The sequence below is a fragment of the Gavialis gangeticus genome, unplaced genomic scaffold, assembly GCF_001723915.1.
Source record: "Gavialis gangeticus isolate Ggan-Ray unplaced genomic scaffold, GavGan_comp1, whole genome shotgun sequence".
NCBI lineage: Eukaryota > Metazoa > Chordata > Crocodylia > Gavialidae > Gavialis > Gavialis gangeticus.
In genome coordinates, this window is record NW_017729031.1 from 78429357 (window position 1) to 78454138 (window position 24782).

Here is a 24782-nt window from a genome sequence, read left to right on the forward strand (position 1 = left end):
TAAGTTTATCAGGGGTGACCACCAGTATCTGGGGGAACATTTGTTCACCAGAGTGCCCCAAGGGATGACGAGGTCAAATGGTTTTAAATTACTGCAAAACTATTTCAGGCTGGACATAAGGAAGTATTTCTTTAGTCTCTGAGCCCCCAAGGTCTAGAATAGCCTGCCATCAGAGGTGGTTCAAGCACCTACATTGAACACCTTCAAGAAAAAATTGGATGCTTATCTTGCTGGGATCCTATGACCCCAGCTGACTTCCTGCCTTCGGGCGGGGAGCTGGACTCGATGGTCTTCCAAGGTCCCTTCCAGCCCTAGTGTCTATGAATCTATAATACAAACCCTTGATGACTTCTTTTTAAGAAGAATGCCTCATCCCTATCTTCTGCATCTATACTTATCCCCTTTGTGGAATATATGGGAAACCTTTGCATTCATAGATTCATAAATTGTAGTCAGAAGGGACCCTGAAGGATCATCATGTCTGACCTTCTGCCCCAGGTAGGAAAGGGACCGAGGTCAGATGACCCCAGTCAGGTGCCTATCTAGCCTCCTCTTGAAGACCTCCAAGTTAAGAGACAGTACCACCTCTCTTGGCAGCCTGTTCCAGATTCTGCTCACCCTTACTGTGAAAAATGTCTTCCTAATGTCTAACCTGAATCTATTCTCCACTAGTCTGTACCCATTATTCCTAGTTACTCCTAGGGGTGCCCTGGTAAATAGCGCATCTCCAACTCTCTGTTCTCCTCCCTTGATAAACTTAGAGGCTGCTACAAGGTCTCCCCTCAGACGTCTCTTGTGAAGGTTGAAGAAATCCAGATCCCTCAACCTCCCCTTGTAGGGTCTTGCACAGAGGCCACTAATCATACAAGTGGCCCTCCTCTGGACCCTCTCCAGATTCTCCGCATCCCTCTTGAAGTGCAGCATCCAAAACTGGACACAGTACTGCAACTGTGGCTTGACCAATGCCGCATAGAGGGGGAGCATCACCTCCCTCGATCTGTTGGTCATGCATCTGCTAATGCACAATAAGGTGCGATTGGCTTTGTTGATGGCTTTGTTACACTGCTGGCTCATGTTCATCTTGGAGTCAACTATGACTCCAAGATCCCTTTCAGCCGCTAAGCTGCTGAGGAGGTCATCCCCCAACCTATATGTGTGCTGGGGTTTCCTCCTCCTTAGGTGGAGTACCTTGCATTTGTCTTTGTTGAACTGCATCCTGTTTCATTCTACCCATTGATCCAACCTGTCCAGATTGGCCTGTATCTACTCCCTGCCCTCCGGTGTGTTAACTTTGCCCCATAACTTGATGTCATCTATGAACTTGGACAGGGTGCTCTCCACACCCTCATCCAAATCACTGATGAAGATATTAAATAACACCAGTCCAAGGACCGAACCCTGCGGGACACCACTGCTCACCTCCTTCCAGGTCAAAAATGACCCATCCACCACTACTCTCTAGGTGTGGTCTCTAAGCCAGTTTGCCACCTTACTTACCTTACTGTGTAAGAGTCCACTCCACAGCCTGCTAGCTTCCTTATGAGAATAGGATGTGAAACTGTATCGAAGGCCTTCTTAAAGTCCAGGTAGATGACATCTACCTCAATTCCAGTGTCAAGGCAGTGTGTTACCTGATTGTTTTTATGGAAAATGTGTAGCCCTGTTTCTCAATTAATTGTAATCATTACTCATTAGGATTTAATGGGTTAATGTATTCCAGGTACATATTACAGGTAGAAATCATGTTAGCAGGATTAAGAAGTTAGGAAGTCAGCATACAAATGGAGTTACCTTGGAGACACAATGAAAGACCAAAGGACCAGGTATTACTTTTTCATGGTTGCCAGCTAATAGAAGCAGAACATGTTAATTTAGTTATTCAAACTCTAATAAAAACGACTGAGGTGACAAGACACTTAATAATAACTGTATGCCCAGGTGAGTGAGAAAGATGAAGTCATGGATACTGTTCAGCAGAGAAGCAAGTAATGCTGCCAATCTGAATGTGTTTGTAAACTCTGTACTTCCATTCTAACCTAAAGGAATACTGCAGCACAGTATTCCAGTTAGCTAATCAGTCAGTGCTGCCTTGCTTTGTCAAAGCTGTCCTACAGAATGCCACATGGTTGCATTATTCATAGAAGGCATAAGTATCCAACACGTTTCAGTGTCTTTGAACACAGATGGAAGAGTTGTAATAAAAAAAAAAACCTGGTGCTACAGGCAATAACCCAGTCTCAAAGTAAAGGAGCCACAGGATTCACACTTCTGAAATTAGGGTGAGAGTCTAGCCCTAGGAAGGTATGTTCCCAGACAGGCTATATAAATGCCAAAGGCAAACTCACCTTTGCATTTCCAAAATCTGTTCTTTATATGGGAATTTAAAAATATGCATCAGCTGCTCTTCTGTAATAAAGGAAATCATATGAAAAGTCAGCAGCCCAATTCCATTCACAATATAGTGAATAAGAGCAGCTTGCTGTTATGAAGAAAAATTGGAAAGGAAACACTTTCAGGAGAACTCTTCTGCACAGTAAGTACAAGAATAAAAGTAAAAGACTGAGAGAAAACCTTGGACGTGTTTATTCTTCAGTAAAAAAGAGAAGGCGTTCCTAAGCAAGTGATGTCCAATTCTCTAAATTGGAACACCCACCCCACTGCTGCTTACTAACATTTTGTTTAATGTTGTAGATGTCTAAAATCCTTCTTTTCTCCTCCCATCTCCCTCTCTACCAACAAATGATGTCCAGATGCCCAATATAATAAACAACATGTAAAAATGATGAACTGTTCAGTTTATTTGGGCATACAGATACGTTGGTGGGAATACCGGGCAGATGTACCTAGCATAAATGCTGCATGGATTTCCCCAGGGACACCACAGAAGGCTGTAAAGGAAAGATTACAACCCTCCTGCCACCTGCAAGTCATAACACAAAAAAATAAATCTAGCTGCACTGCTACTGTACAATTGCTCAGCAGCAGCTAGAGTCTAGAATCAACCCTAGTAATGACAGAACCCTGGTGACTAAAATAAATTCTCTGCTCCACTGAGCATCCATTTGGCACAACTGGGTGTTTTGTTTTTTTAAACAACTGTACTCTCTTGGAAGACCTAGACCACTCTGGTCCTAGACAGATTAGAGAAATTGGGGTGCTACTCTGCACCCGAAGACTGAATGTCAGTTGAAAATTGTGTGAACACAATGCATTCAGACAACATCACCATCTCACATCTAAGCTTCCCCTATGCAAAGCCCAAGATATCTGGTGTCACTGGGACTATATACACCTATTCTACACTAGTTAGATACTTTCCTTCGCCAAGATTATATATCAGTTGCTTTCTGGACCTTTCATGCAGCTTTTGTAGTGCCATACAGCCACATCACAAAGGAGAATCTAACCCAAAATGTTTTGATTAATGGTTGCTCATTAAACAGCATTATATATGTAGTTAATGATAATTTGCTGCATTTATAATTTAAGGTGATACCTATCAATATTGATATTTTACATTAATCCTGTGCAAAAATAAATGAATGCATAAAATATGATTATTGACTTCAGCATTGTAACATGCATGCTTCTTAATCTGCCATCATACTAACCAGGAAGGTTGGCATTGTTGTTCTTAAGACTACACCAGTTCCATCCTAAAAATAGTAGCTATGATTGTCCAACAACTCAAATGAGTGTAACTAATGATGAAGTTTGGATAGATGGATGAAGCAGTCAAATACTTGGTAAAAAATTACAGTATAATTCTAACACTGCTCACAAAGCAAAACTAATCCATAACCTATTATGTACAGGAAACAAATCAGTGGGTAAATTAAATGTGATTACTTTTTCAATCCCGTTGCCAATAGCTTGGAATACATTTTTTTTCAAAGTTACTACATTGGCCTGTACATTTGATGACAGAATACAATGATAAAAATGCTATATTAACCACAAATCTATTTTAAATAAAAAGATGAAAAATGAAGAAAAATGAATTATTTTAGAGAACTTGAGGCCAATATTTTTGGCAAAAGCACCACAAATTAGCCCTGTACCATCCCCAGAAGCCATTCTGATCTCCTTCCCCTGCTGCTGTGCTCTCTGCAGCATGTAAATACCCTAGATCTTTATTAGAAATGTTGCTTTTTGATTCCAGTGTATGTGATCTTTAGCCATGGTTTTCATGTTGTGCTGCTTTATTAACAGCCTATTTCAAGAAATGCTTCAACTCTGAGCTTTCCACCTGTGTTTTTCTTGCCTACCATGACTTGATGGGAGTGAATTCAAAAGTAACACACAGGTAACTCTATGTTCTTAATTACAGTCAAACTGGTCATCTTAAGCTTCTATTCTCTTAGTGCCTCTGTGCCCGGAGATTTGCTTACTCTCCAGCAAGAAGCCTGGTCCTGGTCATTAGGAAACACAGCTCCTTCTGGTACTGGGTCCTTAATGGAACCCCACTCCAACCCCCCCCAATATGGAACTAATTACTGATCAGTCTCTTTGCAAGGCGGGGCCTCTGGCTCACCCCCCACCGACTCTGTGGAAAAAAAACTTAACACAATCTATATATAGCCCAGATATCCGATCAGCAATCCAGTCGGAAAGCCTCTAATTAAAGTCAGTCTATCTGTTCATAGGGTACACCAAACAGTCTTCAGTCATGATCCCCCAAGTCGCTCCTCGGTACTCGCCTCCTGAGAGATGCTGCCCCGTCTTTTCTCATGTCTCTACACAAAAACTATTCCGTTACTCTCCTTCTCTTAGCTATGGCTCTCAGTTCCCCTTCCAGAGGACTGCTGTTTCAATCCCCGATCCTTTTAATCAGGTCAGTTCCAATTAGCAATTTGTAAGTCTCTCTGTTCCTCAGGTATGGTGGATGCTCTCGGTGCCAGCTTATGACATCATCCTCCCAGGCATCCCACCACTGATCAAGTAAGTTTCTTTTTTTTTTTTTTTTAAGCTACTCGTAGTAACGGGGCCACAGTCTCCCAGTTACAACATGTTTAAAAAAAATCCTTCTAAACACAGGGAGTTCAATCATACAAAAACTGTTTTCATGTGAAAAATCACTAGACATGATCATACTTCACAGGAATCATACAAATGGGGACTGGTCACAGCATAGGCATAGGCCAGAACATCCAACTAGAATGTAAGGCAAGTAAAAAGGTCAGTTACTTAAGCTAAGGACAGTTAAATTATTAGGTTCTAGGAAAAAGAGTTTACAAATTTAAGGATGTAACAACCTCTTCTTACTCTTCTTCTTGCATCCTGTTTGGGGTCTGCTACAGTCACGTGTCAGGTTATTGTGCAGCTTGACCTCTATCCTGTCCATCAGCTTTCTGTTCTTACCCATGTTTTTCTGTCATCCACAGTCACTGCATGAATCATCCTACCAGAGTCCTCAGGTCTTTGTACAACGTGCTTATACCAGTCTACTTGTCTTCAAGTGAGACTTCTTAGTACTTTATTTCATAACACTGAGATTTCAACTATCTTGCCACCTTGACAATTTAACTTCTGCAATGGAAAGCATATTAACCTCTTTTTGGAGGACTGACAAGAGTCTCTATTCTGTATATCAGAATGGGGAAGTGTACATATCTGTACACTTCACTTTTTCAATGCAATTGACACCTTGTTCATGAATGATAATACATGATACCTACCACCACTTGCTGCATACACCTTTGGGGTGATGCTAGGCATCATGGGATAGCACACCACTGTCAACAGCCATTAATCCAAGGCATTTTAATTCCTTCAATTTTCTAAGCTTCCCTGCTTACACTGAGTCTCCCAAAACTCCTGTGGCTATGTCCTTACCAACATTCACTCTAAATCCTGCACTCTCAGGAGCATATAACCACTTTTCAAAAATGGCTTGAGGGGCATCACAATTTTCTGCACATATCCTAACTTACCAACAAACAGCATAGTTCAAAGTGGTTCCCTTCCTACAACTTTCACTTATCACATCCATAAATAAAGATTTGAGGGATGGATTCAATGCTGACCCTTCATGCTGGCTAATGCTTGTTGCAAATTCTCTAATACAGCCCTGTCAGTTTTGATTTCAGAAGTTGCTGTGTCATACATATTCTGAATCAGGTGAACATCCTCTTCTGATTTACAGTACAGCAGCTGATAACTGCCTGTGTGCATACTCCATTGCAAAAGAAGGTTAGTATTCAAAGAAAGATGGCTAAGCTACAGAAAGTCAGCTTTCATTTACTGTGGGCAGTTACGACAGAGCAGTGCCCTATTTTTATGTAGTGGTAATTTACCCATGAGCCTGGGCCCAAACTCTCACTATGTGACTAGGGGTGCATTTATACATCACCATACAGTGATGTTGCTATGGCACAGCGATTTAGTATTTCTTTTTGGAAGTACTAAAGCACAGCATAGTATAGGTGGTTACTGGGCTGTGCATGCAATGCATGGTTAAATTTCACTGTTACGTTGCTGTAGCAGTGCACTATACCCAGGGAGTGTACTGCTACGATGACATAGCTAGTGATTACATGTAGATACATGTGATCACTACATCGCCATAGCGTGCTGCATGGTGATCATAAGGCAATGTGTAGACACGCCCTGTATGTCTTTTCCAGGTCTAAAGAGACCGTATCCAATTGCTGTCCCTTTATGAGAGGCTGTGACTGTCAAAGTTTTTAGATGATATATTGATGACACCACAGAAATCTAATACAATAGGTTTAGATAGTAAAGGCCCAATCCTTCTCCCATTGAAACCGATGTCAGAAGTCCTATAGACTTCCAAGGAATAAAACTGAACTTAAATGGTGGGAGCCTGATTTCTTCTTCCATATCGAGATTCAGATTCCAAAAAGATACTCTGCAGCACTTAGCAGCACACAAAAACTTAAGACACCAAAAAATTCTATACTTAACTGAACCCAAGATGACTTCAAATGTAAGATGACCCCCCCAATAATTAGATTCTATACACAGGAAATTATACATTTGTTGTAAATTTGCATGTATAGAATCCAATTATTGGAGGCTCATAATGCCATGCCTCCCACTGCTGTGGCAGGTAAAGCAGCTGCAGAGAGGCAGGCAGTTAGATCCCACCCTTTTCTCCCCTGTGCCTGCACTACCTTGTACCTGCCCCTTGCCCCCACTACCCTTTGCCCTCCCCATAGTGCTTGCCCTCCCTTCTATCTTCCTCCTGCCAGCACTTACCCTGTGCAGCAGCCCTGGCCCTGGCTCCAGCTCCAGCCCCAGTCTGACAGGCACCCCTGTGGCACTTCTAGCCCCAGAAGCTCCTCTGCTGCCTGCCCATGGACCCTACTCAAATCTTAAATTAGGTTCCCCCTCCCCATGTTGAATGAAGAAAAAAAAGCTTGTCTTAGATTCAGATAAATATGGTAATCTGCCTACTAATTAGCATATTAAAATTGTTAACCAGCTATCAACATATTAACATTGTTACTACTTCCTGACTCTTAAAAGTACAGGAAATTACCTATGCAGTCAACACAACAAAATAAATTAAAATATAAAAACATATTTTTCTACTTTAGCTTATTATAAAAATGAAGAAGAAAACCTCAGTAATAATCAGGCTTTTCTGGAACATAAAAAAGCATTAGTTCATGTGGTTTTTATTATGAAAGCAAAAAGATAGCTTTTGAGGACAGGATAAAGTGTCTTTAACTTTTTTAATCATGATGTCCAATCTGAACTCCTAGTTTAAGTATATTAAAAAAACAGCTTATGTGAAAGCTTTCTTTCTTAATCTTATCTGACTTGAAATGGAAAGGCTTCCACCCCCATTCTCCACCCTCTCTGCCCCAAGAGGCTTAGAATAAACCAAGATCCTATCTAAATTGTTCGAGGTAGTGCTGCACCAATCTGAATAAAGAACATGACATTGTGAAATCATGTTGCATTTGTTCAGGGAAAATGTCAACCAGATTGAAAAACAATTGATGGAAATAAATATGATAACCTTTGATATTTAACACTATAAATTTGTTCAGGATCTCCTAAATAAAGGCATGCATCTCAGAACTGGGAACAAACAATTTAGGACAAAAATAGACTGATTTAGGCAATCTGGCCACAAGCATCAACCAACAACTTGATTTAATGTAGTTTTTATTCTTGTTCTGGGCACTGTAATTTCTTTAAAAAGACAGATTCTCAAATATCCATATATAAATATCAATGTGTGCTGTTACCTATCTCCAGGGTTGAATTTACCCCAAGATACATAAAATGAACTCTCAAACATCCCTGCCTGGCTTCACTCAGATTTTTGTGAACACTGGGATTTTTACAAGCAAATCTGTTACTATCATGAGTTACCAATTCAGGTAATTTATTTCAGTTAGGCAGTTTTTCTTTCCAACTTCTTAATTCCTGCATACATTATGAGAACATTGTTATTAAAACATCAAATTCAAGAATATGAATGGGATTTTTTGACCTCCGATTGGTTCCGCTTGACTTATATACACATGTGCTCTTTCTAGGTTTTCATGGAAAGACAAGAAATGAATAAGTTTTCTCTCATTTGCTGGATATATAGAAAAGAACTAAAGTCCCCTTCTGTTTACTGAAAAACCTTTAACTCTTGCCTCAAGGATCACATTAAAACATGTCAGACTGCCCATTCTTAGCGTGCAAATTATCCAGGACAAGGATAGTAACCTACCCTTTTCAGGATACAATACAGCACAATGGAGCCCAGGAACCTGTTTGGGGCCTTTAGATGCTCCATAATAGAAACCTTCCCATAAGGCCTGATCCAATGGTCATAGAAGTCAGCCCACTGATTTCACTGAACGCTATAGATGAGTCCAAAAGAATGTAGGTTGAGCAGAATTTAGACTTTCTGGGACACTTGAGATATAGACAGATATAACAGTTTATAATCTGTATAATTTGATATATACAACTGTTACATCTGTATATGTCTGTAGAGATACAAAGGTAGCAAAACCATTCCCATTTCAACCCTGTTTTATTTAGAGTTTAGGTTAAAGCAATTTAGCTAACTTGTATCACTACAGGCTCATGTGGACCTAACAGTCATAATATCTGATGAGCACCTCCAAACAGCAGCTCCCCACTCCCTGCCCCATTAAAGCAATTAAAAGGTACATTTGTCTAGTCTTACTATACCCAAGTTCTTAGCCAGTGTCTGTCACCATAGTATCTGAGCATGTCTGGGTTGCAATTAAAATATTCTCTTCCTACCAGAAGTGGTTGTACTAAAAAAGTTGTTTAAATTTTCCCAAGTTAAACGGTAGTGCATCAATTTTAAACTAGTTCCATGTATCTCATTGTTCAGCTGCAACCTTTGCCTATTTCCCCAATATTTTTTCTTCTTCTAGATCCTCTCTCCATATCAGGAATACAGCTAATATCTAGTTATAAAAACAGAGCCATTGATTGCTAGGATTCAGTGTTATAACAAGGTACGCTGGATCCTGGCTGGAGGACTGCGATCCATGCAGCTTTTTACTGATATAGACAACCACTAAAAAAACCCCAACCAAACAAAAAAAAAAACTTTTGTCAGGATTTGTTTACTGCAAAACGGTATAACAGTATCTGTATATTGATCATGCTGTTTGATGAGTCATAACTTCTTTAAACTATTGTTAACCTTCTTGAAATAGATCCTCTTAGACCATAACATTTCTTCTTCATTATGCTATTATTTTGTTTTCTCACAGTCATGACCCCTGCCTGAATACCCTCATCTTCCTGTTGTATCCAGTGACTTCACTTTGAGCATTCATATGCACTTTGAGCATTGTTTGGCATTGCTGTTTTCTGGCATTCTCCCAGATGCTTTCCCAGGGCCAGATTTCTTCCTGCTGGGGGAAGCAGATGTAAATTGCACTCTCCGTTGTCATCCTGGGCTTGATGCACTCTTGGGAGGGCAGCAATGATTGGGGCTTATTGTGTCTAGGGACCTACCTAAGTCGCAGCGAGAGAAAGCAATTTTCATGGCTTGGTCATTGCCCAAAGAGTCAATTTCAGTCATTTTGTGTGTCATCCTGCTTGAATGCTGAGATTAGTGGAGAGGCCCTGGGGGAAAGGGTGGGGAAACAGCCACCATCTTGGCTGCTGTCCTTCATGCTGCCCTGCCAGCTGGTGCCTTCCCCTCCCATGCAGCCTGCAAGGCCAGGCCACAGCAGCAGCAAGGACCACTAGCTCCCACTGGGGAGCCAGCATTTTGTTTTTATTAATTTTTTTTGGTTGATTTCCTGGGAAATCGGGGCCAATCCCATTTTTCACAGGTTCCGCAAAAATCACAGAACTGTGATCTAAGTAGGACACTAATTATGGCCACTGGTCCTGATTTTTAAGAGATATCCTTGTTCAGTGCCTTACAGACCATGGTCTGTGTCAAATAAGCATTTGAACAGGCTAAAAGGTACGTTTTCAAATAACAGTTTCAAACTGTAGAAGTTTTTTAAAAGTATTAAATTGTACCATGAAGAACACACTGCAGGGTGATGTTTCTTAAAAATAAGTTTATATATTAAAAATAACTCATGTTTGGACAACGACTCATTCTGGCCTTCTCCTCCTCAAAAAAAAAAGAGCTACAGTATCATAAAGGATAGCATGCTGATGCCTTATCTTGGAAGCAAGACTTTGACTCTCAATCTGCCATCCAATCTCCAGAGTGCTCAGGATTCACCATTTTATATACCCAGTACAACACACAGTTGTGAACGTCCCAGAACAATCATGTTGGGAGATGAAGCCAAAGTTTTATTCACATTCCCTCCCACCTACCTGCAGCCTCAACGAGAGCAACAGTGGCTACGTAATGCTTGCTGCATTGCATGGGTAGTGATATGTGTAATTATTGCGACACAGTAAGGGCCACCTTACAGTACACCCAAGGAATTACACAATTATGCACTCATGTAATTTTGTACATAAAATGTATGACCACACATAATTGCATAACGTTACATAATTTAACCTAGGTGACCTACGTGCCTTCACCTCCATGGGACTCCCAGCACTTCACCTGGGAACCCCATGTGGAAGCATTAAGTGCGGTGGCACGCAACTGGACAGTTGGTGAATGGGGAGGGGAGCTTCTGCCTGCTGGAGGGGGCTGGTATGGGGTTTGTGGGTAGGCATAGGGTGGGTGGGCCCATCTGCATGTAGGCCCCCTCTGCTCCCCCAAATGGTGCATAGCCCTTGCCACGGGCAACAGCAGCAGCAGGTGGCAGGCCCTTGGGGCTCTCATGGCCAAGGCAGGCAGAGCCCCCCTGGCTGTGCATGGCTTTGGCCGAGTCCTGGAGACTGCACATGGCAGCACGGAGCCGGCCTGGCCTGGCCCACTAGTGTGCACCTTCAAACCAGACCAGGCTGGCTCCTTGCCAGTACATGGGGCTTATGGCACTGCAGTCAGGAGCTATGTGCCATTAGACCAGGCTGGCTCCAGTGGGAAGCTGCACATGGAGGCACAGAACCTGCATAGCCTGATGGCACACAATTCCCCACAACTCCAGGTCTGTGCACCATTGGGCCAGGCACGCCTCATGCCTCCACATACAGTTTCCTGCTGCAAGACACATGCAGAGGCACAGAACTGGCCTGGCTCAGCCTGAAGGCATGCAGATCCTGCGTGCAGTGCCACAACCCTCATGTGCTGGCAGGGAGCCAGCCTGGTCTGGTTTTTGGCATGTGCCAGTGGGCCAGGCTGAGCCAGCTCTGTGTCACTACATGCAGCTCCCAGACTCAGTGCATAATTTTGAATTTTTCTATGTATAATTCCCTGGGGTGTATTACAGGACATAGCAACCTTACTTAGTCACATAAACCAAGATATAGTCTGCCCTCAAGCAAAGTTCTGTCCAAAAAAAGAGTGGTTTAGTATTAAATCAGAAAGGGGCTGCTCAGTTTTTTTGATGATGTGAGGTTCAACTTGGGCATTGAACCCCTTGAGTGTTTTCCCATTACAGACCAAACAGAAAAGCATGAATATCAGACAGAGCAAGGGTGCAACATATACTTGCTAAGGCCACAAGCCAGTATGTGTATCATCAATGGGTATTTATTATAGATGCTGAACATGTTATCTTTTCATTTTTCCATGGTATACAAAATCTTATTTTGTATACCACCTTCGCTCCAGTTCACAATAGGAAGAAGATGTTCTCTCACTAAGAAACAATGGCAAATGAAGATAAGTTGCACCAGCCCTCAAGAATGAAACTGTATTATATAATCCATGTCACCAGATGGAAAGGGCAGTCATTCCAAGGTAGATCAAAAGCTTTTAGCATGTATGAGAATCAAATTTCCTCTAAAATCACATGCCTTCCATACATGTTTTTTTCTCTACTTAGGAAGGATACACATGTTTACATTTGGTCAAAAATGTAAAACCTCTACACTGGTGTAATTTGGTGTTATGTGAATTCTAGGCAGAATCTAAACAGAAAAAACCAAACTCAAAACGGCCAGGCTTTATTCCACACTCAGCAACGCCAAGTTTGATCTAACTGTGGAAGAGTTAGCACATCTGCAAGGGCATGTCTCCATTTCCCAGAATCTCATGTGTTTTACATGTGTCCCCAAATGCTCTACAGTTATACTCTAAATATGTTCTTGGAATCAAAATACTATGGTTCAAGAAATTTGCAAAAAAGATCTAAAGTGCTGAAGACAAGAGTAACCCAAAAATAAATCTTATATGATTATGTACAATTTTCACTCTCGGACTCTATCATTTGCTAGTAACACAATAATCTAAAGAAACCCCTCAATATAAAGCTGTTACTCCATACAAAATGAAAACAGGTTAATATTATTCAAGATATATGAGAAAATATATATACCAGTACAAATGAACACTACAAAATTCACGAGTGCCTGGAAAGAGGTTTTAAACATAAAAGAGTTAAAACAGTACTCTGTAATTCTCTATGCAGTTACATAATATTTTGTAAAGATTGCAAACTGGTTCTGTACTGTTTAAAATTAAGTCTAGACTATACAAGAATGGAGAAACCTGAGACATTAGAGCAAGTTAATAAAACATACAGTAAGTTTTGCAAGATGCTTCATCCTTCTAAGACAAGTTAGGTTAATAGGAAAAAAAATACTGAAAATGAGACATAAAGACCAAGAGTCTTAGCAGATTTTTTTGGTTGTAGCTTTTTCCTAGACAGAAGAAATATTTTGACAAACCACTAATAGGCAAATTTGATATTAAGTGGCATTTACATTTGTATAAAACCATGAAGTCTGTAGATAATTATCTATTATCTGGAAGAAAAAACTCCTTGTATACTACATACAAGGTATTTTTATTATTACCAATCTTGAAATCAACACACTGGTTTATCTAAATGAACTCTTAGTGCAGGTGAATTTTCATGATGATCTACATTCAGTCTCTCAAAAAGAGAGAAATAAAATCAGGTAGGTAGGAATTCATAATATACCCTATATGTTTAACCAGGCAATAAAATCAGGCTAACAAGCATTGACGTAATTGATCTCCAGTACATAAAAACCTAAGGGGATTAACTGAAATAATAAAAGAATGATTAGGAAGACAATCACTAACTATTTTTTTCTTTGTATTGAATTATTACTCAATCTGTAGAACCAGGAAGCAGTTCTATAAAATTAATACAAGCTAGAGGTTTATCTGGATAGTAACAGCTCTCCCTACTAAAATCTGAGCTAAAAAAATACTAATGTCCATAATTTCTCATGTTATTTCTGTAGTGAAACAATATTTTAAGGAATGATCAATTTTCTTTTATTACTATTATTAAAACTGGTCAATTTAAAAGAAAAAAACAATTAGGGTTGTCTTTTGGGTTGCATTTTGTAGTTGTTGCCATTTTTATTTTTAAAGTAAGAAATAAGCATTTCCCTTCACGTACTCCCATCTCCCTGAAAGACCATGTAGTACAATCAGGGAGAGTGGAGGGACGATGCATCATGTGGCTGGCTTGGAGCTAGAACTTTCTTACATGCTAGTAAACTGCACATAATCTATGTCACTGATAGGAGGAAGTGCCAGAGAAGAATGGCTATAAGAAAATTGTCTTTTACCTAGAAAAAACAAAATGGCTAATGCCAAAGAAGAAGCCACTAAAACATAGTGCTATAAATATATAAATTAATACATGTGTGGTCATGCACACAGAAACACATACCACAATACTCTGATGTGCTGACTTCCCTCAACATCCAAAGTAGTAAAAAGGAGCTGAAGACATAGTTGAAGGCATAGTTAAGCGTGTAGGGGATAGCAGTTACCAAGATTATGCTAATATATCATACATTTATCATGTCCTGATCTGACCCTCTTACTGCATCCTGAAGCAAGTAGGTCAGAATTATATTAAAAAAAATCATAAGGTACTTTGTTTGCCTTAGCGCTAAATTTCCTCCCTTCAAATGTTTATCTAACTCTAGCTTTAAATGTAAATATACAGGCTTTCAATACCACAAATGTTTAAATTATACTGTTTTAATTTGACACCTGATTATATTAAATGATAATTTTGTAAATTTTCTTATTCCTCCCTTTCCACCAAGGAAATTTTAAAACACTGAAGAGTGAAAATTAATTGCAGGTAAGTGCTGTATTTACTCAAATATAAGATAATCCCCCCAATAATTAGATTCAATATATGGAAAATTTATAAATTTAGTATAATTTTCTAGATATGAAATCCAATTTATTAGAGGTTTGCCTTGAAACTGTCCCCCTCCCACTGCTACAGAAGGGAAAACAAATCTGGAGGTGTCAGGTAGCCCCCTTGCCCCCCTCCAAACTTCTTCCCCCTGCAACCACTGACCTTGAAATAAACATGCCAACAGCAATTTAAATATAAGCAAATGACTATGCATACCAATAGACTTATTTAATCCAGAATTGATGCACGTAACCTTCTTCGAAACTGCTGCAAGTTTTAGTACAGGTACTCTATAAACACACAGTTGAGTAGCACTTTTGTACCTACTTCTATATAGTACAAACTATGCATGATATTGGTCCAAAGTCAAAAGGTTCATAATTTACCATATAGTTCACTGGGTTGGGCCCCAGCGGAGTAACACTGTATCAAACCATGATGACTCCACAGCTTAGCACTGCTCAGTATGTGTGTGTATTCAAGATGCCCCCACAAAGGAGCCATTAGCTTCCCACTCATGACTGGAACCAGATGATCTTCTCATGGGTCTTGGGACTCCTTCAAAAATGTATATGCAGACAACATGCAGGGTAACCTGCTTTGGCTCTACCTCATGGATAGCAGGGCCACACTAATCATATGCAACAGGCTGATGAGGGGGTGACAGGGATTCTGGGTGAACTGTTTTGGGTCCTGTTTGGTGATATTTCCCAGATTATTAAGGCTGGTGAAGAAACACAAATTACTGGAACTGGGGAAGAAAGACAACTCAGCTGTGGGAGTGAAGAGGAAATCAAAATATATTCTATATAGTGGCTCATCTTGACTTGAAAAAGAGTCAGTGGTGAAAGAGACTGAGTGTAATGGGCACTATTATATATCTAATTCAGATGGGCTGCACTAACCTAGCTTTGTGATAGGTTCCTAGCTATATAAATCTATCCCTGGGCATAGGTGGTACCATACCAGGAAATGGAAAAAAAATAAAAAAATCAGTGTTTATAAGTACAGTCAAAAAACCATAGAGAACAGATCTCCAAAATATAAACTATATCATCTAATGGCCTTATATTCACTATTTTTTTTACTATATGTGAGTTTTAACCCTTTGTTTCATGTACTAGTATCTCAATATTTTAGTCCAGAACATTTGTTCTAAGTACAGAATTGTTAGCTCCTAGAAGATATTCAGATTAAAAAAAGATGCAGACTTTTTTTTAATTCCTTATATGTGAATATATGAAGGGCTTCCCCCCCACATGTTGACTGCAGGGGGCTGGAGGGGGGCCTCGTCTTACATTTGAGTAAATACAGTATGTTTACCATACTGGAAAACTATGTTTACCTAAAGTTGTAGTTGTGATGTAAAGTAGTCAAAATACTCACAAATACTCTGATAGGTCATGTCCACATAAGCCTGGACGTTTGTTTTCCCCAGGAACAACTAGCGGCCACACACCTTGTTCCACTGCTAGTTGTCCCCAGGAAACACCTGTGCCACATACCTTTTACTGCTCAGAGCCTGACCAACAGCTGAAGCGTGGCTCTGGGCAACCAAGCTCCAATTTTGAGCAGTGTGCAATGCCCCTGCGTGCGCTGTTCTGCTTTTTTATTTTTTATTTTGCACAGGTTTCTTTGCCCCCTGGATATCCAGGAGTCAAAAAAAAAAAAAGCACACTGCTCCCTTGAAGTGTGGGGAACAGCTCAATGTGTGATATGTGTGATATGTGGTGCTGCTCCCTCACTCTGCTTCTTTTGACAGGGGTTCTGGTCTAATGAAGGTGTGGACGGAAGAGGAGACGGGGGCAGCTGCAGACTGAACACCTGTACATTCCCTCTCCCAGAAAGGTTTCTACTGGAGGAAATTTCTGGGAAATTTCCACCAATGGAAATGAATACCTATTCCTGGCTTCTGTCTTACATATACATGCTATCCTGGATAGAACCCAGATATGATAAATTTCAAGTTGAAAAGATTTGTTTTCAGGATGTTAGAATTAAGCATAGAGGTTAACAAGATAAAGCAGTTTACATTATCTGTTTGTAGAGTAAGAACTGAAACTCCATAATATATAATTAAACCAGGTGTTTTAAGGCAATATTCTGTTCAGATCCTACTCTTATTTTAAAATCAATGGCAAAACTCACATTGACTCCAAGTGAAAAAGCCATCCTGTGCTTAAAAGATTTAAAATGCCATATAGAACGAAAGTTAAAATGAATAAGTAGCTAGAATTCATAGTCCTTGTACCATCTAATAAGCAGAGAAAAAAAACGGATGCATATTTTGCAGCCTCAGTACTGTACAGTAATGTGCTGCAGTTTTCAACCTAGAGAAGGCAGCCTGAGTCTGCTCACCCTCTCATTGTGTGGGTAAGTGAATTTGTGCTTTTGTTTTGTGGTTTTGAAATTTCAGCAGACAAATAGCTGAAATGGTCTTTATTCTGCAGCTTGACTGAAATGGCTCACAGGTCCCTACCAGATGTGCAGGTAAAGGTGTGATGGATCTGATGGACAAGCCACAGAATCACGCTTCTTGCCATGCCATACATAACTGTAAGATCACACATCAGACGACATCACACCTTGTAGCTAGTACAGGGGCTCCCACCTGCAGGAGGCTCATGGCGGGAGCAACTCAGATCAGCTGTACACTTTGAGCCCTGAGGACTCACCATGAATCCCCACATCTGGGAGTCCTGGCAGCTGACGCAAGCTCCCAGCCAGAGGGAGCACCCCTGAGGCTAGGAGCCTGCAGCTGATACAGGTTCCCAGACAAAGAGGTCACAATGCACCCCCCCCCACAGCTGATCCGAGTTCCCTCCCAGAGGGGCACACCACATGTGCAGCTGATAGGGCTCCCAGCTTCAAAAGCATACAGTGTGTCCTCAAGGCTGTGAGCCTCATCTGCTGATGGGGCTCCCAAGCACAGGGATGAACCTGGCCATACATTCAATTAATGGTATGATAGGATCAGCTACAAAGTTATTGCCCATTTTTTGTGGAATAATTTTATGGCTTATCACTCATTTTATCACGCTATTAACTGATTGAATACATGGCTGGGTCACAAATTAAGATGTGATTAGCTAATTAATCACATCTTAGGTGTAAAATGTGACAGGTTCCTGAGACTGTTTTGGGAAACAGCTGAAAAGCTGGACAGGAGAATGGCAACATTTAGGGCGAAATATTGCTTCACAGAAGCTGGTGGTAAAACTGATTGACTTCCTTTATTTGTTATTTATTTATTTTATTTTATTGTACTTGAGAATTTTTGGCCTTTATTTAGATGAACTGCTATTTGATTTGAATCAGTATTTTAATTATAAATTAGCTTTTGGGAGTCTTAATTTTGTTGTTTTTTAAATAAAAATTACTGTAATGGTGGCTTGGTTATTTTGTTTGGAGAACCTCTGGGCTCCTTATTAGCTACCTGGTTGAAACACTAATAGAAGTTAAACTTTGAACCAGAAAACTCTTCTAATGGTAGCCACTGCAGCACAAAGCTTCTCCAGAAAAGATTTAATGCTGACAGCTAAACTCAATTGCTTAGGCAAAGCTTAAGCAAAAGAAATTTCCAAAAAAATGTTGGTACCTGTGGTGATATTGATTCAGTTGAACTGGTGTTACTCTCAGACTGGATAAAGTTCCAATGATCACACCTGTTTTCACCACAATTTCCATTAGATTTGCTTTTATCAAGTCTTCAGCATCAGTTATATGGGACACAGCATCCAAAGCCTTCCCTATACTAGGCCTCCCTCCAGCTAAATCCCATTAAAAAAGAGTGATGAGAGATGGGTTATTTAGAGGGATACAGAGGGATGTGTACAATGATTCAACAGAATTACAGCATTTTAGTGTGCAACAGCCCTGACCAAGAAATCACACTATGGTAAATACATTTCCTCAATTGTTAAAACCTACTTGGCCAGAAAGGCTTCTAAATACCAGCATATTATAATAAAAGCTTTCCCTGTAAAACAATAATGGCAAATCCTGAAAGAAAATAAGTCTGTACACTAAAGTGAAAAAGACAGAGAATTCCTAGTGTTAGAATGTATAAGAATACAGAGTGTATTAATAAAAACTTTGTAGCACTCATTTGCTATAGTTTCAGAAAGGATCGTTCTACTATTGGGCAATATATATGAACTGTTTTGAAAGAAATGTCCCTTCTGCATATATAAGTTATGGCTGTTGCCATAGCAGGATGATAGCCTATCTGCTATGCAATTGAGTACTGAGTAAAAATAACACTTCTTTTCTAATCTAAAATACAGCCAGAAACCAACAGTTAGTAAGAGTGGAGACAGGAAAAAACTTTGTGCTCATATGACCTTTGTTATCTAAGACAACTGCTTTTCAATTTCTAGCAGGTCAAATTAAACCAGATCTGTATTAATTACCAACACATTTCACACTTCATTGCACTAAGATGGAAAGAGACATTCAAAACAATTTTGTACAAACTTCTCATATTTTATCTTGAAATCACGTTACTGATTTCACTAACAGAAATAATGAAAAGAGAAGAGGTAAAAAAAACCAGTAAAAACACAGGAAAATGAAGAACTGGTTACCTATATGATAAAGTCCTATCCAATCTGTTGGGTCCACTTCTTCTTTAATATCCCAGAAGATAATGAGATTCTGAGGCTGCCCAAGGGTATACTCATACATACTAGCTGTCAGACTGGAGCGGCTATCAGAGGTCACTAGATCAGTGTCACTGTTGGCACGCTGTAAATTCATATTCTCAGCCATGGTGCCCTGAGATGCCAGACTCTGCAGGTTCTCTGGGCTCAAAGTGTACCGCAGTTGGGGGTTGCGACGTCGCACAAAAAGTAGGTGGTCCCGAGCCGAACTGGCCATTTTGCCTCTCTCTCCTCTCTGTAGAAAATGTCTCACTTAGAGATCTGCAAAATAAGACAGACAAACATAAAACTTAAGAGCTTTATTAGATCAAACTCCAAAGCACAAGAATTTGGTTCAAAGATTTCTTAAACTATGATTGACCTGAAAATGCCTCAAATAAATGGCATGTTTTGTTAACTTACTCTTGAAGCAATCTTTGGGGAAAATTCAGTATGTTGGAAATGAAATATGGCATTTACCACTTGTCACACTCACTGACATTCACAAGTCTAATTATCACAAAATGCATGAACCAAGAAAGACACAAAGAGAAACTATGTACACCCCAAAGAGAAGCAGAGAGCAGTATACCTCAAGCCAACAATAGACAGTTAGCACTACCCCACAACAGCTGAGTAAGCGAGTAAAATAGAGAGGTTCAGAATACCTGGGGATAAAATGCTCACATAAGTATTTACATTACTACCATATAGCTTCACTCAGAAGATGTTTCTCTTAATAGTTACATATCTTGTTACAGAATCAAAAGTAAATCTGTTCTGCATTTAAAACAAGAAGTAGGATTTGCATACAGCAACGGTATCAAACTTACAGCCCACAGGCCAGGTCCAGCACACAGAGCCATATTATGTGGACCACAGGGGTGGGGGAAGTGGAGACATGGCCTGCTGCCAAAATCCAGGGCACAGAGTTGCTAGAGACATGTATTGTTGGTAGTGCCGTAGCAAGTGGGGGGCAAGCAGGGCAACTGCCCCAGGCATTGAAGCAAAGGGGCACCAACAGGTGCTGCCCAACTGGAGCAGGGCACAGGAGAGAGCTGTGAGCAGCTAGTTTGGGGGAGTGCAGAGTTTGGGGTTGTTCCTGGTGCTGCATGCATTCCTGGGCAAGCATGCATTCCTGGGCAAGCGTGTGCCCCCCAGATCTGTGCGTGGGGTGAGGGCAGGCTGCTGCTGTGGGCTTTGCCTCGGGTGCCAAACTCCATTGCTACGGTAGATTGTTGGCACAGGGTGTGTGACAGCTGCATTAAACCCTGTAGCTGCTACCACCACAATTACCACCACTGCAACTTCCCCCACTGTTATCACTAAATCCAGATCTGGCCTGCAAGGAGTCCTACAGTCTGGATCTGGCTGGGAGGGTGAGGAGACCGTGACACCCTGGGTATATAGCTCTAGCATGGACGCATTGCCATAGAAGAGTAATATAATGACATTATAAAAAGAATATAAAATACAAAAGAATAGATTACAGAATTTCTCCAGGTCGTGCATAAATGTGCCAATTCACTGAATGAGATACTGTAGGGAAAGCCTAAGTTCTGGTAGTTCAAGTCACCGTGTCTGCCTAATAAACCTTTTTTTTTAACACAAGTCCAACTTTGTGAATTCAGTGGTCCTCATCTGATTCAGATGAAACAAGAGAGACATCTAATCCAGAGCACTGACATATGTGATGTCAATTCAGTACCAATATAGGAATACACTAAAGCAAATTCCAGAACTAACCTGTGCAGCATAATCTAAGGCACACATTTTTTTGTGATCATCCCTACAGTTATATGCCCATTTTAAAATATGATCAGAAGATTCCATGAAGGTCTATTTCCTGAGATGGACTTCTACTATCCCCTTAGTTAAGCTAAGACTAAGACATAAATCAGTGCCCAAAGTCCAGCCTTTGAAGAAATGTTTTGTAGCTGTAGAATTTGCTGCTATTGTAGTTTTTCCATCAAAGCCCAGGATTATTAAAAGCATGCCCTTTTTCCTGATACAGGTACAGTTACTAGGTCAGTATGACTTCTAACCAAAGACACAGGTGCCTAGTTCCCTGCTGCCTCTCAAGTTTTGACCTCTCTCCATAGACCTTCTCCTTCTCTGCCTTCATATCTCTCCATAGACACAATTTATTCTCGTACTCTGAACAGCAAATAAACTGAAGGCACTCAACCAAATAAATACATAAACAAAACAACCTTGTTTTTCAGAAGACCTTCAAATCAAAGTTTCAAATTATGTTTCTCTTTGATTTGAAACTTGAAGAAAAAATCCTAGCACTATAGTATCTACTTTTTCCATTTAATACAACAACAGCAACATCAACAACAGGGTTTAGGGCCAGAGCTATCAAACTTGACCCACATCCAAACCACAGGGCTCCTACTCCTTGCACTGGAGGGAACAACTCCATTGGCCACACCTTTGATATCCCTAGTTTAGAACATACTAGGACTATTTTTATGCTGGAAATAAATAATGCTTCCATTGTGGAAAGACAATTTCTGCAACAAAAACAACTAATTTATTCCAATAGTACAAATACCTATTTTTAGAAGAAAACTGAACACATGGTTAACTAAAATGGTTATTGTTCAAACCATTAGCAACCAGCATGTAAGTAATCAAAGATGTGCTGTACTTAGACACTACAGTTGCCTAGATCTTGTAGAATATGGTCTTTAAGAAACAGCAATAATAAAAAAGATAACTACACAGCCTGTTCTGAAGAGGTGATGTGGGTTTTGCATGCCCATCTGCAGACATTACTTAAAGATACCTAACTATATTACAAGCTAACTGAAGACAAGGTCAATTACATCATAATTAAATCCTATATGAAGTTTGTCTACTGCAGGCAAACCATTACGGATCTCATTATTTTAAATACATGGAAATATCCATCTATTACTCCTGAGCTTTCTTCTTGGTTTCATACCTCCAGCCTTTGACAGTGATATATAGGTAAAATAACTACAGTCCCTATTTCCAACTAGTCTGATTTAAAATGAGGCACAGATCACTGGAAATGAATTTTGATTAGTGTGAAACCTCCCAAAGTACTAGAATTCCCAATGTAAGCCTTCTAGTGCCAGAGGAGGAGCCAGATCTGAAAACAGAGGAGTTGAGGGCCACAGCAAAGGAAATTCTGGGGGAGGAATGGAAATCTGAGTTTGTGCTCCACACCCCTCAAAGTTCCCCTAGAAACAGGTCTCTTTCTCTGGAAGGCACTTCAGAGGAGGTTGTGGGAGCAGGTGGTTCAGGTCCTCCTGTTGTGCCTCTGCCTGGTGAGGAGAGGGATAAGGCACAATCCAAGAAGCAGAGGCAGGCCACCATGGACCAGCGCGGGAAAGGTAGAGACAATGGGGTCATTCCCAAGGCGGAGACAATGGGGCATTCCCAAGGAGAGCTAAGTCACCCAGAGCATTGGGGAGATGTTTGCTCTGGATGGCGAGCCCTTCTCTTTAGTTGAGTGGCCAGGGTTCAGGCGGCTCATGGCACTCGTGGCCCCATCGTACCAAGTGCCCGCATGCACCACTTTTAGCAGGACTGTGGTGCCCTCCCTGTATGAGGCATGCAGGGAGTACTTGAGGGAAGAGCTGCAGAAAGCAGGTCTGCAGGTAGCTTTGCACTTCACCTCAGACATCTGTAGCAGCCAGGATGCAGATCATGCCTACCTCTCCTTCACAGGGCACTGATGTGATCAGTCAAGGCATCAGTGGGCTCTCCTTCAAGCAAAGGTGATGGATGAGTCCCACACAGCATGGGAGATCATGGTGGCCATGAGCCACATGGTGCAGGAGTGGTTCGTTGGGTAAGGCGAGCTCACCCGTGGGTTCATGGTCACTGACGAAGGGAACAATATGGTCAAGGCGGAGCGTGATACCAACTTTGTTGACATCCGCTGTGTGGCACACAAGTTGCACCTCATAGTAAGGGATGCCTTGGAGGGGGACAGGGCCCCCAGCGATGGTGCCATCACTACTAGCTAGCTCATTTCAAAATTCAGGAAGGTGGCGGACTACTTCCACCAGAGCATCAAGGGGGGCAAGATGCCGTGGGACAAACAGGCAGAGCTGAGCATCCCACAGCACAAAATCATGCAGGATGTGGAGACTTGGTGGAACTCCACATGCCTGATGCTGGAAAGGCTGGTCGAGCACAGAAGGCCATCCATTAGACGGCCTTGGTCGGGGAGATTGGGATGAGCAGCCCCCTTAACGAAACAGAGAGGGATACCATCTCCCAGATTTTGGTGGTCCTCAAGCCATTCCTTGAGGCCACTGAGAGCCTCAGTGCTGGCGATGCCCTCGTTAAGCCAGGTGATCCCCACAGTGAGGGAACTTGAGAATGAAATGGAGAAGTTCCAGGGAATCAATGTTCCTGGCTGGGGCAAGCTGCTTTCACCAGAGGTGCAGGCACTGGTGAAGCAGCTGAAGGAGGGCACCAAAAAATGGCTGGATCCACTGCAGTCCAGTACAGTCCATGTGGTGGCAGGCATGTGCGACCCAAGGGTGAAGGGAACATCTGCAGCAGCAAAACCCTCGATCACTGGACAGCAGTAATGGTGAACAGTCAGGGATGCAGAAGAGCAGAGGCAGGGGGATGTGGAAGAGGGGGTCCACCTTCCCATGTCACCACTCCAACCACAAGCCAATCTCCTCCACCACAGCCACTGCCAATGTAGACCAAGGGTATTGCTTCGATGTTGCGGTCCAGAGGCACCAGACCCCAGCACCACGCAGGTAGCGCAGAGGCCTCAGCAACTACCTATCTCGCCAAGGGTATGGAGGCACTGCACAGCAGCCCCTTGGCCTATTGGGAAACCCACAGTCAGATATGGCAGGATCTGGCCACAGTTGCCCAGGAACACCTGTCCTGTCCACTGACCAGTGTTCCAAGCGAAAGGGTGTTCAGCACTGCTGGTGACATTATGACACCCCACTGCACCTGCTTGGATCCTGGTTTGGTAGAGCAGCTGGTGTTCCTGAAGGTGACCCTCCCGCTGCTAGATTTCCCCAAACTCCACATGCAGATGGAGAGAGTATGACCCTCCTCACTCCACACCTATTTTCTTTTTGTATTTGCTTTTAGAACCTTGAGGTGCACTTGCACAGAAACCCCTGCACCACTCTGAAACCTGGCAGGCCTCATCCCTGCACAAGGAAATACTACCCCTGCTATTTTCATCCTGCTCTGCCTTAACACACACAAGTGATATGAGTTTTGCTTTCAACAGTTTGAGGTGCACTTTCACAGAAACCCCTGCATTTACCTCCTTGATACACGGCAGGCTTCATGCCCTCAAAAGGGGCTACCACCCCTGCTATTTTCAACCAAATCTGCAAAAAAATGACAAAAGTTTTGGTATTTTAGTGATTCCCCATTGTAGCCTACGGCTAAATCTCCGAATCAGCACCGAATCTACAAATCTGAATTGGCA

General features: G+C 41.4%; 1 protein-coding gene across 1 annotated transcript in view; it reads right to left on the reverse strand.

Annotated features, from left to right (window-relative positions):
• HECW2 (HECT, C2 and WW domain containing E3 ubiquitin protein ligase 2) overlaps positions 1–19601 on the reverse strand; it is a 239849-nt gene extending 220248 nt beyond the window's left edge. Inside the window, exon 1 of the mRNA XM_019523126.1 lies at positions 19271–19601. Within this exon, the coding sequence (XP_019378671.1) occupies positions 19271–19562 (292 nt within the window). The 5' untranslated portion in view covers positions 19563–19601. The remainder of the gene's footprint in view (positions 1–19270) is intronic.
• Positions 19602–24782: the final 5181 nt, after the last annotated feature.